Source organism: Drosophila obscura, unplaced genomic scaffold (genome assembly GCF_018151105.1).
Source record: "Drosophila obscura isolate BZ-5 IFL unplaced genomic scaffold, ASM1815110v1 contig_193, whole genome shotgun sequence".
Classification (NCBI taxonomy): domain Eukaryota; kingdom Metazoa; phylum Arthropoda; class Insecta; order Diptera; family Drosophilidae; genus Drosophila; species Drosophila obscura.
This window is the reverse complement of record NW_024542782.1, coordinates 867329-887282: the sequence shown is the minus strand read 5'-3', so window position 1 is coordinate 887282 and position 19954 is coordinate 867329. Positions and strand designations below refer to the sequence as shown.

The 19954-nt window shown below is 40.8% G+C and overlaps 1 protein-coding gene across 1 annotated transcript in view; it reads left to right on the top strand.

Moving 5' to 3' along the window:
• Nucleotides 1-19119, top strand: part of LOC121404357 (alpha-N-acetylgalactosaminidase) — a 136469-nt gene extending 117350 nt beyond the window's left edge. Inside the window, exon 4 of the mRNA XM_041593675.1 lies at nt 18946-19119. Coding sequence (XP_041449609.1) covers nt 18946-19065 — 120 coding nt within the window. The 3' untranslated portion in view covers nt 19066-19119. The remainder of the gene's footprint in view (nt 1-18945) is intronic.
• Nucleotides 19120-19954: the final 835 nt, after the last annotated feature.

The window sequence follows — 19954 nt, the reverse complement described above, 5'->3', positions numbered from 1 at the left end:
TGCCAAGCACACCCATTGGGGATCTAGACTTACCAACCCGAAAGGAAGACACCTATATAACGCTATAATGACCCCACGAAACAAGCTAGACTTTATCTCTCCGGGCAAGCCCACATATTGGCCCACAGATTCAAGGAAGAAACCCGACTTGATGTATTTTGCAGTTACACGAAGTGTGCTGTAAGCTCAGAACAGATCTATCATCTCGCCCATTCTTCTTCACCTTTACGACCATCCACAGCTTTCGGAACGCCCACACTTTCTAACTTCTAGCAAAACAGATTGGCTCAAATACAAGAAGTATATAAGTTCTCATATTGATGGCCAAATATTTATTATAAAGATGACATTGATAGCTCAGTCGAAGCATTAGTGACCTCAATGTCACTGGCCGCAAAACACTCAATACTAATAGTAGCAGCTAATAAACTTTCAAACAGAAGTTGTGTTTCTAGGCACATAGAATTGCTGATACGCGATAAAAGAATGCTTCGGCGAGAGATGCAAGCCCACAGATAACCTGTCTCGAAAGAGCGGATAAAAATAGCCAACCATCTACTATGCAGAGCCCTAGACGATGGAAAAAACCGAGCTAAAATATCCTATATGGAACAACTCTTCCCAAACTAGCAAACGATTCCCCAAGCGATTCCCACTGTGGAAAGCTAAATCAGGCGTATGCTCACCAATCGAGAGTGAATCACCTTTGCGTACACAAACAGGAGAGTGGGCTCGCAGCAACAAAGAGAAAGCAAATACACTTGCCGTCCATCTAGAAAACGTCTTCAAACCACGCCCAGCAACAAATAGCTTTGTGCTCCCACCAACCAACAATCCCGAAGCTACTCTGCCTATCATATTCCAATCAGGAGAAGTCACAAGGGTCATTAAAGACCAAATTTCAAAGCAAAAGAAAGCTCCGGGTCACGATTTCATATCCCCTAAAATTATCATAGAATTGCCGTGATACTGTGATATTCAACAGCATGATGAAATGAGGCTATTATACTCAAGAATGGAGGAGATCAGTTATCACAATGATAAATAAAGCCAAAACATACAAGTCCAAGCCATCATCATAAGACCTATCAGTCTACTGCCTTGACTACACTAGTCAACACGATTTTTCCTCAAGGAACAAAACGAACTTTTTCTTAAAGATTTGGGGCTTAGAAATGGTTTGATGATATTTTTTTTTTTTTTCTATGTCAGAACTTTTTTTTTAATTTTTGAAAACTGGTATTTTTTTCTTAACCTTCTGTCAGAAATAGCGATTGTTTTTTTCACATAACCCTAGTATCTTACGTCTGGTTGTATTTGCTATTTTGCTATTTTGAAAAGATAATTAAAACAGCTTGAAGTTAAGCCCAAACACTTTGTAATATCAGCTTACCGTCTGGGAAATATAAAGCATTGAAATGCAAAAATGATGATTTTTGTGCGGTATTTTTTACAAAATTTTGACTTTAAAAACTCAGGAAAAGTCGAAAATAATTATATCCTGTGTCCTCTATTTTTTTTTGTATAGGTGCATTAATTTGGCGTCGTTTAAGGTTTCGCTCATGGAGGTTTCGCTATGGAGACACTTTGGAGCTAAAATTCATTAACCAAACCTAAAAAATGAAAAACCTTTTGGAAGGCTGCGGGCCCAACTTCCAATCGGGAATTGCGATCGCGATCAGGTACCAAATGTACAACCCTTTTTCGTTTGCTTTGTTCCCAATTGGCAGGCGCCACCTCTGAAAAAAGCTTAAAAAAAAAAAAAAAGACTTAAAAAATTCTTCAAAAAAAAGTTCTGCCATCGAAAAAAAACCATAATTCTTAAAAAAATGTTAAAGCCCCATATCTATCAGAAAAAGTCGGTTTGGATACTTGAGGAAAAAAAAAGTTCGATTTTGTCGAGTAATGCTTTGAAATGTTGCTCCTGAATTGTATCAAACACCACCTACAAGTCAACGGTGCCATCCCGATGCACCAATTTGGATTTCGCGAAAAACATGGAACCATTGAATAAGTAAACCGTATAACCTCTGAGATACGAAATGCATTTGAAAGAGTATTGCTTAGCTTTTTTTGTGGTAGTAGGCCAGGCTTTCGACCGCGTTTGGTTAGATGGCTTAATCCACAAAATCAAAATATTACTTTCACAGAACATCCATGGAATATTGGAGTCATACCCACAGCAAAGAAGCATCGCAGTACGATGCAAATATTTCCTTTCTGAATATCAGAGAACTATTAAGAACTATCACTGGGGCAACATGGTACATACGGAATGAAAATATCCATAAAGACTTAAATGTAGGATCAGTTAAAGATGAAATTGCCAAGGTGAAAGCAAAGGAGCAGCTCAAGCCTTAGGCCAATCCTAATAGACTTGCGCAGTCTTTAACTTGGCACACTAGCCATACACGACACGGGCGAAGAGACCTCGCCACCCAGCAATAAAACTTAGTTAGGGCCGTACTCTAAATAATTAAGTATAATTAATTAAATAAATGTATTAGATTAAGATTTGCATACGTGTCGTCAGTCGCTAACAGAGAAGATTCGATAAATAAAATACCGTAATAAAAATAAAAAAAACTGTTATGTCAGAGTCAGAGTCGTCGAGAGTATCGTCACATAATGCCTCAAAGTCGAGCATCAGCTACGTCTCCGAGGAGCCAGACCTCTTGGGCCGGCTCTCTACGTCGGGTGCCTCGATCTCCGAGGCCATGTTCTGCTCTACTTGGTTGTCGAGAAGACGTGCCTCGGCCGCTGCGTTCATTGTCACCGAGCTGAACCCGAAGTTAAGCTCTCCTTTGGCTGCTTCGATCGGGGCCAGTGACTAATTTTTGAGTATGAGCACCGCCTGGTTAGTGTCCTTTCCTTGGCAATCTGCGCGAAGGACACGTTGGGCAGCACTCTGGAGCGCTTTGCAGACGGTCCAGGCGTCTCTTGCGAGCGCTGCCTTTTTGATTGTGTTGACACCTTCTATGGCTACACACTGAAGTTGGGAAACACCGGCGTGGCCAACTCAACTTTCTTCAGCCAGTCGGCTTGCATTTTTCTGACGGAGTATGTATGAGTATGTGATGTGATATCACTCTTTTCAGCAGAAGTGAACTTTTTGGCTTGGGCGCTGGTTGATGACAAGTCATCACCCTCCACTTCACCAGAAGATCAGGCAGCTAGGCAGTCATGGTATCAGTTTTGTGAGGGGATCAGCCACCCACCCCGTATGCCAATTCCCTGAGCTGTCCGTTCCCGGCTGGTCTAATTGTTACACAGATCCCCTAGCCAAGCTGACTCTCGGTACGGTTCGACTGGCACCTTAGTCCGGCCCGGTGTGTGGTGAGTGTTATGGGTAAAAAAAAATGGTACAGAAAGTGCCGAGTCTATACGAATAGAGTAAAATGGAATTGAAAACGAGAAGGAACGTGTGAGTCGCTTCTGGGGACGCGACTCTACTTATACCCGTACTCAGTCAGTATATACATTTTTGAGCTTATGATTTTTAAGAATTTTAGAAAAAAAAAAAATTTTACATTTTACATTTTTTTGCTACATATGATATCTACATCTACATATACAATGTATATTCTACATCTAACATGTAGATTTTACATGTTCCAATTAGATTCTACATCTCCTCCGCTAGGGGTTGCTCGCGCACTGAACGCGGCAGAATGTGCGAGCGAGAAGGAAAATGAGATGCGTTGTCGTCGGCGGGAGGGGGAGGGGAAGCAACTGAAAATTAATTTCTTCATTCTGGCTATAATTATGATCCGATCTGATTCAGATTCGGCAATCTGGTAGATATGGGCATTTTCTACGATACTGCGTTTTTAGTTTTATCGTATCTTTAAAACTGTGCCTGCCACAGATTTTCGTCCTTTGTGTGGGCGGAAGGGGGCGGGGCGAAATTTTGAAATACACTTGTAGCAGTGTGATATCACATGAGTCTGGAAATTTGGTTTCTCTAGCTCTTATAGTCTCTGAGATCCAGGCGCTCATCAAGACGGACGGACGGACAGACGGACAGACGGACGGACAGACGGACATGGCTATATAGACTCGGCTATTGATGCTGATCAAGAATATATATACTTTATGGGGTCGGAAACGTTTCCTTCTCTGCGTTGCACACATCCACTTTTACCACAAATCTAATATACCCCTTAACTCTTTTTTGAGTACGGGTATAATAATATTGAATTAATTAATCACATTCGTTCGTTCTCTTTCGTAGTGACCAGACGTGTTTTTGTTTTGCGCTCCGCATTTTCATCTTGTTTAACTTAAACAGTCGGTGTTTTTTATCTATAATTTAACTCTCTAACTAACTTACATTAAAATCATTCTTTTACCGCGGGTGCATGCCTGATAATTGTGTAAAAACACAACCTTTTTAATAAATTTTGTGCGTCGGTTAGTCGTGTTAGTCGGTTAGTCGCCCTCTCATTACATTTAGCCGCTCTTTGTCGTAGTTATTGCCATCTATTACTCTCTCTATCACCTAACTCTCAATAACTGTTATTTCGCTCTCGCTCTTGTAACTTTTTGTGCAGTAACGCTCTCACTTATAAGCTGTTGCTGCAACCACTCTCCTCTCTCATCGTATGCTCTAAGCATTTGCTCTGCACAGTGGTCTGATTGCTATTTGTTTTGAACTTTTTTTTCCCGAAGTAAAAAAAAATAAAAGACATAAATATGGAATTTTCTGTCGTCTATGCCAAAAAAACCTGCCAGAAGCAGATCACCCATGACCAGCCCAATATCCCCTGCTGGCTTTGCGAAAGCGTAGTGCACGCAAAATGTGTAGGGATCTCGGGCCGTGTCCATCTAGAAAACGTCTTCAAACCACGCCCAGCAACAAATAGCTTTGTGCTCCCACCAACCAACAATCCCGAAGCTACTCCGCCTATCATATTCCAATCAGGAGAAGTCACAAGGGTCATTAAAGACCAAATTTCAAAGCAAAAGAAAGCTCCGGGTCACGATTTCATATCCCCTAAAATTATCATAGAATTGCCGTGATACTGTGATATTCAACAGCATGATGAAATGAGGCTATTATACTCAAGAATGGAGGAGATCAGTTATCACAATGATAAATAAAGCCAAAACATACAAGTCCAAGCCATCATCATAAGACCTATCAGTCTACTGCCTTGACTACACTAGTCAACACGATTTTTCCTCAAGGAACAAAACGAACTTTTTCTTAAAGATTTGGGGCTTAGAAATGGTTTGATGATATTTTTTTTTTTTTTCTATGTCAGAACTTTTTTTTTTTAATTTTTGAAAACTGGTATTTTTTTCTTAACCTTCTGTCAGAAATATCGATTGTTTTTTTCACATAACCCTAGTATCTTACGTCTGGTTGTATTTGCTATTTTGCTATTTTGAAAAGATAATTAAAACAGCTTGAAGTTAAGCCCAAACACTTTGTAATATCAGCTTACCGTCTGGGAAATATAAAGCATTGAAATGCAAAAATGATGATTTTTGTGCGGTATTTTTTACAAAATTTTGACTTTAAAAACTCAGGAAAAGTCGAAAATATTTATATCCTGTGTCCTCTATTTTTTTTTGTATAGGTGCATTAATTTGGCGTCGTTTAAGGTTTCGCTCATTAAAATCTATGGAGACACTTTGGAGCTAAAATTCATTAACCAAACCTAAAAAATGAAAAAATGAACAAAAAATACCTTTTGGAAGGCTGCGGGCCCAACTTCCAATCGGGAATTGCGATCGCGATCAGGTACCAAATGTACAACCCTTTTTCGTTTGCTTTGTTCCCAATTGGCAGGCGCTACCTCTGAAAAAAGCTTAAAAAAAAAATACCAGACTTAAAAAATTCTTCAAAAAAAAGTTCTGCCATCGAAAAAAAACCATAATTCTTAAAAAAATGTTAAAGCCCCATATCTATCAGAAAAAGTCGGTTTGGATACTTGAGGAAAAAAAAAGTTCGATTTTGTCGAGTAATGCTATCAAAGATATTTGAAATGTTGCTCCTGAATCGTATCAAACACCACCTACAAGTCAACGGTGCCATCCCGATGCACCAATTTGGATTTCGCGAAAAACATGGAACCATTGAACAAGTAAACCGTATAACCTCTGAGATACGAAATGCATTTGAAAGAGTATTGCTTAGCTTTTTTTGTGGTAGTAGGCCAGGCTTTCGACCGCGTTTGGTTAGATGGCTTAATCCACAAAATCAAAATATTACTTTCACAGAACATCCATGGAATATTGGAGTCATACCCACAGCAAAGAAGCATCGCAGTACGATGCAAATATTTCCTTTCTGAATATCAGAGAACTATTAAGAACTATCACTGGGGCAACATGGTACATACGGAATGAAAATATCCATAAAGACTTAAATGTAGGATCAGTTAAAGATGAAATTGCCAAGGTGAAAGCAAAGGAGCAGCTCAAGCCTTAGGCCAATCCTAATAGACTTGCGCAGTCTTTAACTTGGCACACTAGCCATACACGACACGGGCGAAGAGACCTCGCCACCCAGCAATAAAACTTAGTTAGGGCCGTACTCTAAATAATTAAGTATAATTAATTAAATAAATGTATTAGATTAAGATTTGCATACGTGTCGTCAGTCGCTAACAGAGAAGATTCGATAAATAAAATACCGTAATAAAAATGAAACGAGAAGGAACGTGTGAGTCGCTTCTGGGGACGCGACTCTACTTATACCCGTACTCAGTCTGTATATACATTTTTGAGCTAATGATTTTTTAGAATTAAAAAAAAAACATTTTACATTTTTTTGCTACATATGTTATCTACATCTACATCTAAAATGTATATTCCACATCTAACATGTAGATTGTACATGTACCATTTATATTCTACATCTCCTCCGCTAGGGGTTGCTCGCGCACTGAACGCGGCAGAGTGTGCGAGCGAGAAAGAGAATCAGTAGCGTCAGCAGCGCTGGAGAAGGAGAGGGAACCAACAGAAAATTCATTTCTTCATTCTGGCTATAATTATGATCCGATCTGATTCAGCAATCTGGTAGATATGGTCATTTTTTACGATACTGCGTTTTTAGTTTTATCGTATCTTTAAAATTGTGCCTGCCACATTCTGGGGGGGGGGGGCGGGGGGGCGACTGGTAGTAGGTCGAGTTACGACTTTAGTGCCTGCCACAGATTTTCGTCCTTTATGGGGGCGGAAGGGGGCGGGGCGAAATTTTGAATACACTTGTAGCAGTGTGATATCACATGAGTCTGGAAACCAAATTTGGTTTCTCTAGCTCTTATAGTCTCTGAGATCCAGGCGCTCATCAAGACGGACAGACGGACAGACGGACAGACGGACGGACAGACGGACATGGCTATATCGACTCGGCTATTGATGCTGATCAAGAATATATATACTTTATGGGGTCGGAAACGTTTCCTTCTCTGCGTTACACACATCCACTTTTACCACAAATCTAATATACCCCTTAACTCTTTTTTGAGTACGGGTATAAAAAACTGTTATGTCAGAGTCAGAGTCGTCGAGAGTATCGTCACATAATGCCTCAAAGTCGAGCATCAGCTACGTCTCCGAGGAGCCAGACCTCTTGGGCCGGCTCTCTACGTCGGGTGCCTCGATCTCCGAGGCCATGTTCTGCTCTACTTGGTTGTCGAGAAGACGTGCCTCGGCCGCTGCGTTCATTGTCACCGAGCTGAACCCGAAGTTAAGCTCTCCTTTGGCTGCTTCGATCGGGGCCAGTGACTAATTTTTGAGTATGAGCACCGCCTGGTTAGTGTCCTTTCCTTGGCAATCTGCGCGAAGGACACGTTGGGCAGCACTCTGGAGCGCTTTGCAGACGGTCCAGGCGTCTCTTGCGAGCGCTGCCTTTTTGATTGTGTTGACACCTTCTATGGCTACACACTGAAGTTGGGAAACACCGGCGTGGCCAACTCAACTTTCTTCAGCCAGTCGGCTTGCATTTTTCTGACGGAGTATGTATGAGTATGTGATGTGATATCACTCTTTTCAGCAGAAGTGAACTTTTTGGCTTGGGCGCTGGTTGATGACAAGTCATCACCCTCCACTTCACCAGAAGATCAGGCAGCTAGGCAGTCATGGTATCAGTTTTGTGAGGGGATCAGCCACCCACCCCGTATGCCAATTCCCTGAGCTGTCCGTTCCCGGCTGGTCTAATTGTTACACAGATCCCCTAGCCAAGCTGACTCTCGGTACGGTTCGACTGGCACCTTAGTCCGGCCCGGTGTGTGGTGAGTGTTATGGGTAAAAAAAAATGGTACAGAAAGTGCCGAGTCTATACAAATAGAGTAAAATGGAATTGAAAACAAGCACACAAAAATTAGTATAAACAAAGATACAACAAAGTATAATACACCTCTGGTTCGCCACTGAACGCGGAGAGGGGGGGAAGGGGGGGGGGGGGGATCTCATCGGATATGACCGACATAGGCAAGGGTACGAGGTTTAGTTTTATGCTTTAAAGCGCTGGGGGGGGGGGGGGGATTGCACATGAGTGGAAACCAAATTGGTTCCTAGCTTGTCTGAGATCCAGGGCTCATCAAGACGGACGGACGACAGACGGACGGACAGACGGACATGGCTATTGACTCGGCTTGTGCGTCAGTATATTCTTTTGGGGTGGAACGTCCTCCGTGCCCACTTCCCATTCCCTACTTTGTCGGGTATATAATATTGAATTAATTAATCACATTCGTTCGTTCTCTTTCGTAGTGACCAGACGTGTTTTTGTTTTGCACTCCGCATTTTCATCTTGTTTAACTTAAACAGTCGGTGTTTTTTATCTATAATTTAACTCTCTAACTAACTTACATTAAAATCATTCTTTTACCGCGGGTGCATGCCTGATAATTGTGTAAAAACACAACCTTTTTAATAAATTTTGTGCGTCGGTTAGTCGTGTTAGTCGGTTAGTCGCCCTCTCATTACATTTAGCCGCTCTTTGTCGTAGTTATTGCCATCTATTACTCTCTCTATCACCTAACTCTCAATAACTGTTATTTCGCTCTCGCTCTTGTAACTTTTTGTGCAGTAACGCTCTCACTTATAAGCTGTTGCTGCAACCACTCTCCTCTCTCATCGTATGCTCTAAGCATTTGCTCTGCACAGTGGTCTGATTGCTATTTGTTTTGAACTTTTTTTTCCCGAAGTAAAAAAAAATAAAAGACATAAATATGGAATTTTCTGTCGTCTGTGCCAAAAAAACCTGCCAGAAGCAGATCACCCATGACCAGCCCAATATCCCCTGCTGGCTTTGCGAAAGCGTAGTGCACGCAAAATGTGTAGGGATCTCGGGCCGTGTAGCAGACGCCATTTTCCAAAACAACGGCCTGCATTATAGTTGTGAGGAATGCCGTGCTGTGGAAAACGACATGCGTTCGTTCATGAGGCAGACGCGGAGTGGCTTCAAAGAGCTGATCGTAGGCTTTAAACAGCAATATGATTGGCTCTTGGCCATGGACACTCAGTTCAGTAGTATACAGCTGCTGGCTAAGTCTCCGAGGCGCAAGAAGTCAACTCCGCGGGACTTGCATGCACCGACTGCCTCATGTCCGCCGGCATCTGAAAAACTTACTCCGACCACTCCCTTAGTGCAGCAGTTGATTACGTTTGCTACTCCAAGGGCAACGATCGCTGCTGGTGATGCAGATTCGGGAGCCGAATGCGTCACTTCGGAGAGTATGCAGTTAGAAATGTCTGTAGAATCCGTGTCCATCGAGTCCGCACCCTTAACTATCCCCTCAGTTTCGCTCCCACCAGCTAATAGATGTCCAGGACCACCGGATACTGCCATCACAGGTACTGGGCCTGTGGTGCCGAAACCACTGGTAGGAGTCCCACCAAAGCGACAAGTTTTTGTCTAGCGGCTAGCCCCTGACCTCACATCCAATGATGTGACCGCTTTTATACAAAGCAAAATAAAAGCCGTCGGCTTAAAGGTGGAAAAATTTAACTTTTCTTACGCCAGGGAGATATCTTCCTTCAAGATAAGCGTCTCCCCAACTCAATTTGAAACCATTTGTCTCGCCAAGTTTTGGCCGGAGTATTTGGTCGTCAAAATGTTTAAGGCTAAGACAAAGAATAGGCCCCCCATAACTCTTCCCAGTAGTCAGACCAGTGCTCCATCTCCATCCTCATCTTCCACCTCTACTTCCACCCATCCAAAAAACTAACTTCCTCTCTTGTAGTTACCTGCCAGAATGCTAGAGGCTTGCGTAGTAAGCTCAGCACTCTTTTCCTTGAGAGTCTCGCATTCTCATCCCATGTTGTTGTGTTCACCGAGACCTGGTTAAAGCCGGACATCCTTAGTTCCGAAGTTTTGGCAGGTCGGTACACAATTTTTAGAAATGACCGTTTGTCTCGACGTGGAGGTGGGGTCCTTATTGCAGTGGACTCAAACTTCACGTCGGATTATTTCATGGTCCAGGTTCAACAAGACCTGGAATTCCTGTGCGTAAAACTGATTCTCCCAGGCTTTTCCATTTTCATTATTTGCTAGTATATTCCACCTTCCTTGGATATCTTAATATACGAGCATCACCTGTCCGCTTTAAAAACTGTTTCTTCCTCGCTATCAGATAAAGACCATATGATAGTTCTTGGTGATTTCAATTTGCCAGGTACTGTTTGGTCTTCGGTAAACGAGTCTAATAACCATGTGCCCATGTCACGACATGACTTTATCGACAGCTTGCTAGACCTATCCCTGTCTCAAGTCAACCATGTGAAAAATTCCTTGGGTCGATTGCTTGGTCTGTTCCTTGTCTCGGATCCGACCATAGCGTTGTTAACCCGAGCCCTCCCGCTCAGTATACCTGAAGACTCCTACAATCCTACATTCGAAGTGTCAGTCGATATTGGCCCTACTGTATTGGATCGAATGGGTAGGCTATCTGAACGTGTCCGCTGCTTTCGTAAAGCCGAGTTTACGAAGCTTAATAACCTTATTAGGGATTTTGATTGGTCCGCTCTGTACTTGTGCACTGAAAGGAACAAACATTTTTTACAATGTACTTGACACATTTTTTTATTCTTGTGTCCCACTTTCTTGTCTGGCTAGATCTGGAAAGCCTCCTTGGTTTACCAAAGAGTTATCCAGTCTAAAAAATTTAGAAATTTAGAAAATCAAGACTTTATACAAAATTTCGAGAAGTTGGTTCTCCCTCTTCTCTTTCTCACTATGTAATAGCTCGGTCAAATTTCTCCGTTCTTAACGCTCAATGCTATAAAAACTACCTATCTCGATGCAGGATACCATTTTCACAGGACCCTAAACAGTTTTACAGCTTCGTAAATAGTAAGCGTAGAACGTCCACACATCCATCCTCGTTATCTTTTCTCAATATGTCAGCAAACAATGATCAGGCAATTGCCGATCTTTTTTGCCAAAATTTTCCAAAACAATCTATTTTCATGAAAGCTACTCTGGTCAGCCGTATCCATACAGTTTTCCACGGTCGAAAGGCATTTTCAGCCCCTTGTTAAATGAAAGCTCACTGCTTCATGATCTTCGACTAGTTAAGCAAGTGTATTCACCAGTTCCTGACGGCTGTGTGCTCAGGTACTGTGCCGACGCTCTGTGTGGACCCTTGCTTAAACTATTCACCCTATCCATTAACTCTTCATGCTTCCCCCCCATCTGGAAGGAATCTTTTATTATTCCGCTCCATAAGAAAGGTAGCAAGTCTGATGCAAATAATTATAGAGGTATATCTAAGTTATCCGCTATTCCTTAAATGTTTGAAAAAATTTTAACTCCGCACTTGCAACATCTCTGCAAATCACTTATATCTCCGTCCAAGCACGGATTTATAAGACGACGATCAACAACCACAAATTTATTAGAGTTTACCTCTTTTATCATTAAAGGCTTTCAAGGTAACTTGCAGACGGATGTCATTTACACTGATTCTGAAAGGTCTCAAAGAGTCCTCTTCAAAAACACCTTCTCTTCACCGGTTAAGGTTACTTCTGGAGTACCACAGGGCAGCCATCTAGGCCCCCTACTATTCACACTCTTTATTAATGATCTGCCTTCAGTATTAACCAACTCTCGAGTACTCATGTATGCGGATGATGTTAAACTTTGTGTCCAGTATAAGGACATTTCCTTTCACTCTCGCTTGCAATCCGATCTCAATAACTTTCAATCATGGTGTTGTGCAAATATGTTACACCTAAATGCCTCGAAATGCAAAGTAATGACATTTCATCGCTCCAGCCCCCTTTTGGCTCCTTATAGCCTCTGCGGTATTTCTCTTGAGAGAATTACCTTGGTTGATGATCTTGGTGTTAAATTAGACCCAAACTTAAAGTTTTCTGAACACATTTCTACCATGGTAAATAAGGCCATGGGTGTGCTTGGGTTTATAAAGAGGTGGTCAAAGGAATTTGACGACCCCTATATAAGGAAGACTCTCTACATCTCGCTTGTTCGTCCGATTTTAGAGTACGGCTCTTGTGTATGGTGCCCCCAGTACAAAGTACACCAGGACCGTATAGAATCAGTCCAGAAAAATTTTTTTTGCTCTGCGTGGCCTTAACTGGGATGCAGGTTTAAGGCTGCCATCTTATTCTCGTAGATTGCTTTTAATAAACCTTCCAACCTTAGTTAGTCGTAGAAAAATGCTTGGTGTGATTTTTATGCACAACCTGATCAAGGGTGACGTAGATAGCCCTGACTTGTTGAGCCGCATAAACTTTACGATTCCTATTAGATCTACTAGAAACTTCATTCCTTTGTTCCTTTCGCTTTGTAGATCGAATTATTCCTTGCACGAACCATTTAGGGTACTTTGCTCGGGCTTCAATTCCATCTACCACATAATATCTCAAAACTTCTTGAGCGAATCATTGCCAAAAAGATCTCTTTCCTCATGAAGTCGTACATAAGCCCAAATCAGCATGCTTTTGTGCCGGGTAGATCAACGACCACTAATTTGGTAGCCTTCAGTAATTTTTGCACACATGCCTTTGAAAGGCATTCTCAGGTCGATGTAGTGTACACTGACTTTGCTAAGGCTTTTGACAAAGTCTCCCACTGTGCCTTAGTAGCCAAGCTGCATCGGTTGGGGATTCATTCGAGTATGCTTTGTTGGTTCATGTCGTATCTGGAGCAGCGAGAGTATGTTGTGTTGGTAAACGGAAAGCAGTCGGACCCATATTTGGCTACTTCCGGCCTTCCACAGGGAAGTGCTCTTGGGCCGTTGCTGTTTGCTATTTTCATTAATGACATATGTTTCAGCATTCAATCTTCTGAGCATTTGCTTTATGCTGATGATCTGAAAATCTTCTGTCCTATCAAAACTTTAGGCGACAGTATCCGTCTTCAGCGAGACCTGGATGCAGTCGCTCGTTGGTGCACACATAATTCTCTGCCTCTCAACATTAACAAATGTTACTTTGTGTCCTTTAGCAAGTGTGTATTCAATGTTCAGGCCTCATATTCGCTTGTTGGCCTTCCGCTCTTGAAGCATGCAGAGGCACTTGACCTAGGGGTCTTGTTCGATTCAAAATTTCTTTTTATCGAGCATTTGAACTTCATTTTGCCAAGAGCCTATACTATGTTCGGCTTTGTTACGCGTAATTCATCCCAGTTTTGGGACCCATATACGAGGCTAAGTCTTTATTCATTTTTTGTGCGCTCGCGCCTTGAGTATGCTTCGGTGGTTTGGAACCCCACTGGGGTCGTTCAAATTGCTCGTATCGAGAGATTGCAAAGGAAGTTTTTGAAGTTTGCACTCCAGCCTTTGCAATTTTCCGTTCCGTTGCCGTCCTATGAGTGCAGATGTCGCCTCGTGCATCTCTCCTCTCTCGAGGATCGAAGGACTATTGCGGCTCAGTTATTTATATACAATATATTAGTGGGTAACATCGATTGCCCTGACCTACTTGCTGGGATTAGCTTTAACACGCCTGCCAGGAGCCTTAGGGGCCATGCACTCTTTGTAGTTGATCTTCACCGGAATAATTACGGTAATAACGAGCCAATATGTAGGGCTCTTCGCCGGTATAATTCGCTACCTGCTGGGATGCAATTCGATTTTTGCCTTGGGAAAGGAGCCGTCAGACGGTTGCTTTCTGAGTTTTTCTTGTTTAATTGTTAGTTCCTCATTTTGTATTTACTTTTTAATGTAGAATTAAGTTAGTCTAGCCAGATAAGGTTTATCCGTTGGCGAATAAATAAATAAATAAATAAAAAATAAATAAATATCAACTACTAATTCCCTTCCTCTTCTTAAATCACTAATACTAACATACCTTTCCCGTAATTAGTTATATTTCTTAGCTATCTTTGCATGTTTAGCTCTTTGAGTTGTGTTTAGCTCTAATTTTCCTCGAATTTTAGTCTAACACCTATCTTTCCTGCATGCTCGCGATCGGTTCGGGAACACGCGTCGCGCGTCATGCGGCAGCGCTCTTGGTCGGTTGGGCGGAAGGAGGGCTGCGTTTCTCCCTGGGTTCCGCGCGTAACAGGCTTCGGCTTGGATTGTGCAATTGTGAAGTTTTGATAGTCAGCAATTGCACCAGTGCTTTTTCCCTGTGAAGAGCGATCGCATCGTTATCAGAAATCGCTGAAAAAGCGTTTATTGTTAACTCAGCGACAATATGAGATATGAGAATTAGAAGAAATTTCTATATTTTCAAAAGAAAGCTTATAAATATTAAAAGGACCAACTAAAAATTGGAGCTAGTTGAAAATCGCAATCTTTTTACTGGATTTTGCTCTTCACCAAATATGTAAATGAGTCCATCATATATTTAAAAACCTCAACGGAACTGGAATACATATCACAAGCTACAATTGATACAAAAGTGCTTCCGTATGTCGAAGATATTATCATATCCTATGAATACTCATCGGACTTTTCAGAATAATTGCCTTCTCTATTTTGGGTCAATGGATGGAATCTCTGCCACTTACCCTCAAAATATTCTTATACATGTGCTCAGATAACACTAGTCAACACGATTTTTCCCCAAGGAACAAAACGAACTTTTTCTAAAGATTTGGGGCTTAGAAATGGTTTGATGATATTTTTTTTTTCTATGGCGAACTTTTTTTGAAGAATTTTTGAAAACTGGTATTTTTTTTTAAGCTTTTTTAGAGGTAGCGTTGTTTTTTCACATAGCTCTAGACTTACGCTGGTGTAAAGATATTTTGCTATTTTGAAAAGTTAAACAGCTAGAGCAGCCCAACACTTGTGATTCAGCTTACCGTCTGGGAAATATAAAGCTTGAATGCAAAAGCGATTTTGGGTACTTTCCGGCAACTGGCCTTTTTGTGTATAGGTGCATTAATTTGGCGCGTTTAGGTACATAACCATACCATAATCTTAAAAAATTTAAACCCCAACTACAGAAAGCGGTTTGGCTGGGAAAAAAAGTTCGATTTCGGTAGTGTAATCAATAAGAAATGGCTCTTAATAATAAAAAACCGTCTCCAATCATTCCACCAATTTATATTGGATCGGTAAGCCATTCATGTTTAGCAAATAAACATTTGATGGGGATTGCGCGACATTTAAAAAACCTGCAATTATTAGTTTTTATATTTTTTGCATTAAAATGTATAGCAATTTCCTAATATCCCTGCAGTTGAAGAGAAATATGAAATTGTGTTCGAAATGAAAATTGCGTATGATATGAATTTAGTTTAATTTCTCACAGAACTTCTATGAAAAAAGAGAAGGAACGTGTGAGTCGCTTCGGGGACTCTACTTTTATACCCGTACTCAGTCAGTATATACATTTTTGAGCTTATGATTTATGTAGAATTTAAACAAAATTTACATTTTACGTTTTTGTACCCGTACTCAAAAAAGAGTTAGGGGTATATTGTATTTGTGGTAAAAGTGGATGTGCGCAACGCGGAGAACGAAACACAGTATCGTAGAGAATGACCATATCTACCAGATTGACGAATCTGAATCAATATGGATCATAATTATAACTAGAATGAAGAAATGTTCAGTTTCTTCCAACGCCTCCTACAGCAAGAGACCCGCTACTCATTCTCTTTCCGTCCCGCTGGCGGTAAAGATTTAAAATCTAAATGGTACAGCGATTAAGAATACATACATTTGGTAGCATTCTTGGCCAAAAAGAATTAAATTAACAAAAGAAGACCAAGTATAAGTTTGACGTTGATTTGAAGACCAGGCTACACAAATAAATAAATATATAGTATCGAGAAGTACCGACGAAGTAGTAAAATGCAGTCAACATGTTAAGCATGAGTTTGGCTGGAAAATTTTAAAATGCAATTTTTATGGGCTTCTGGTGTGTGGACAGCAAAGCAAAGCGTTCGTGGGCGTAAAAAAAGTTGCTTGAGAAAAACTAAAAATAGACAAACGAGAAGGAGCGTGTGAGTCGCTTCTGGGGACGCGGCTCTATTTATACCCGTACTCAGTCAGTATATACATTTTTGAGCTAAAATTTTAGAATTAAAAAAAAAACGAGAAGGAACGTGTGAGTCGCTTCTAGGGACGCGACTCTACTTATACCCGTACTCAGTCAGTTATACATTTTTGAGCTTATGATTTTTTAGAATTTTAGAAAAAAAAAAATTTTACATTTTACATTTTTTTGCTACATCTGTTATCTACATCTACATCTACAATATATATTTTACATCTAACATGTAGATTATAGATGTACCATTCCTATTCTACATCTCCTCCGCTAGGGGTTGCTCGCGCACTGAACGCGGCAGAGTGTGCGAGCGAGAAGGAGAATGAGTTGCGTTGTCGTGCGCGGGAGGGGGAAGGGGAAGCAACTGAAAATTAATTTCTTCATTCTGGCTATAATTATGATTCGATCTGATTCAGATTCGGCAATCTGGTAGATATGGTCATTCTCTACGATACTGCGTTTTTAGTTTTATCGTATCTTTAAAATTGTGGCTGCCACAGATTTTCGTCCTTTATGGGTCGGAAGGGGGCGGGGCGAAATTTGAAATACACTTGTAGCAGTGTGATATCACATGAGTCAAGAAACAAAATTTGGTTCCTCTAGCTTTTATAGTCTCTGAGATCCAGGCGTCAAACAAGACGGACAGACGGACAGACGGACAGACGGACAGACAGACATGGCTCTATCGACTCGGCTATTGATGCTGATCAAGAATATATATACTTTATGGGGTCGGAAAATTTTCCTTCTCTGCGTTACACCCATCCACTTTTACCACAAATCTAATATACCCCTTAACTCTTTTTTGAGTACGGGTATAAAAATTACATATTAAATTTTTTGGCTACATCTGTTATCTACATCTACATCCCATCTACAATGTATATTCTACATCTAACATGTTTATTGTAAATGTACCATTTATATTCTACATCTCCTCCGCTAGCGGTTGCTCGCGCACTGAAAACGGCAGAGTGTGCGAGCGAGAAAGAGAATGAATAGCGTGTCTCTGGCTGCGGAGGCGGGGAAAGCAACTGAAAATTTCTTCATTCTGGCTATAATTATGATCCGATCTGATTCAGATTCAGCAATCTGGTAGATATGGCCATTCTCTACGATGCTGCCTTTTCAGTTTAATCGTATCTTTCAAAATGTTCCTGCCACAGATTTTCGTTTTTTGTTAGGGCGGAAGGAGGCGGGGCGAAATTTTGAAATATACTTGTAGCAGTGGAATATCACATGAGTCTGGAAACCAAATTTGGTTGCCCTAGCTCTTATAGTCTCTGAGATCTAGGCGATTAAAATTTTATTTTGTGTCCTTATATTTTTTGTGCATATTTGCATTAACAAGGCATCATTAAAAGTATAAAAACAAAGTCAGGATGATTTAATGATGCATTGCCTTGAATTTGACACCATTATCTGGGCAATTCAGATTGTGCCCTTTTTATAAACAATTTTTATTTAAGCCAACCTTAAAATTTGATCTGATAAAATTGGTCAGAGCAAAAACAAGAAGTGAATTCAGCTGTGGTGGCCTGAAATGGCTATCGATAAGTCTCTGTTAAACATAACAGAAGCCTTTTTCTGTGAGCTGGTACTAATGCGTGGGTATAACCGCAGTAAATTTGGCGCTTAACATTACAAAGAGTAAACAAATTCACAAAATATGGATTCCACAGCGCCTTGAAATGAAAAGTATGACTTTTTGCAGAAAAGTAAAACATAAAGTGAATGTGAAAGCCGGAGCCTGTCTGAATGTTCATAAAAATCTATCGAAATACGGCTGAGTTAAAATTGGTTGGCCAACCCAATCCTAATCCTGTTTTCGTAGATTAATGGGGGAAAAATGTCATTTCAAGAACATATTTCTTGAGAAAACTGTTGAAGAACTGAGCTTTTTTAGTAGCGTAGTTTGGCGATATGTTAATTAAAGAGACGATGATTGTTCAGTTTATACATGGAAAGTTCTTTGTATTCATTATATATAGTATCGAACAATACCTTAAGGTGAGCGGATTTAAAGCGATACGATTTTATAGCGATAACGAGAGCAAGATGAGTCAGTTGCAGACTGTGTCTGATTGAAGAACTAGAATCAAAGACGGTGTGTAATACCAAGTGAGTGAATTGAAGCGCAGGCGGGCAGAAATTTCCGTGCCCTAATTCGAGGCTTCGGCTAGAACGCGAGAGAGAAATCGCGAGATAGAGAGAGCAATGACGAAAGAAAAGGAAAAAGGTGCAAGAGGAAGATACCAAAGAAGGGTTTAAGAAGAAGGCTGCTGCAGTGCGGAGCATATCTAAGTATGTAGATGACAATGTGGGCTTCCAGTGGGCTGTGCAAATGACGAACAATGCTTAGGATTTACTGCTAATATCGGGCTGTGTGATTAAACAAAAACATTTTTTGTTTCCAACTAACTGTTAACATTTTTAAAAAACCTAAAGACTCTATGTAGATTTTATTTTAATTGCAAGCCTAACATTATATTTAAACCTTTTACAACTTTTTTTCAGGACCTGTATGAAAATGTGGACTATGGCGTTTTATACCCTAATACTAAAATCAAAGTAAAAGTGAATCCTTCTGGAGTTGTAATGCTCAAAGGAGAAGTTCAGTTTCCAAATTTAATGTAATGTTTGTTTTTTTAGAAATTAGTTACACATTCATAAAATAAACTAATTGGTACAACTTTATAGATTCAGTTTTCAATTTAAGGTTATATTATAAATTTCTTAATTTACAGTTAACAGTTTTTATTTATTTACAGAACTGTAGCCTAAGATTAATCCTAAATAACAATTTTTATTTTTATAGCCAGAATTTACAAGGCCTCCAGGCTGGTATCTCAGGCTGAGATATGCATTAGTCTGTGCAGGGTCCTGAATTACAAGTTATTTATAATTCACGAGGACTTTATTGGGAAAAACGGGGACTTTGCCAGCAACTGAAATAGAAATCACAACACTTTTTGGTTCTTTTAATTTTAATGGGTTTCTTTATTCTTCCGTATTATTATTCTACCCGGTTATGTTATGTATTATGTTATTTTTAATTGTTCTACGACGCGTATGGTGGTTTGACTTGCGTGTTTGTTATTTGCCTGACTGCTACGGCTGGTGGACTCGCTGCCTGCGATGGCTGATTGACTGCCTCCTACGATGGCTGGTGGACTGCCTTTTTCTTCATGCAAGGCAGTGCCTTTTATAGATCGGGCGGCCTTCCATTTTCCCATGAATGTCTTACAGATATATTATTTCTACTCCAGAATGTGGGAAGGGTTCTTACATAAATATATATTGCCGAATTATAGTCTGCGCGTGCAGACGGGCTGATCGGTAACAGAAGGTTACCTAATCATTAGCCCTGCAGTCAGTGCCCAATATTCCCGGTAAGAAAAGTCGGAGACTGCTGACTGGCTCGCGCATGTGGGGGGTTTGGCCGGTAATCGAGGGTTACCTAAGCAATCGCCTCCCAACAAGTGTCCAATGTCCCAGGTAAGGTGATCGGTGTGCACCGGTACCG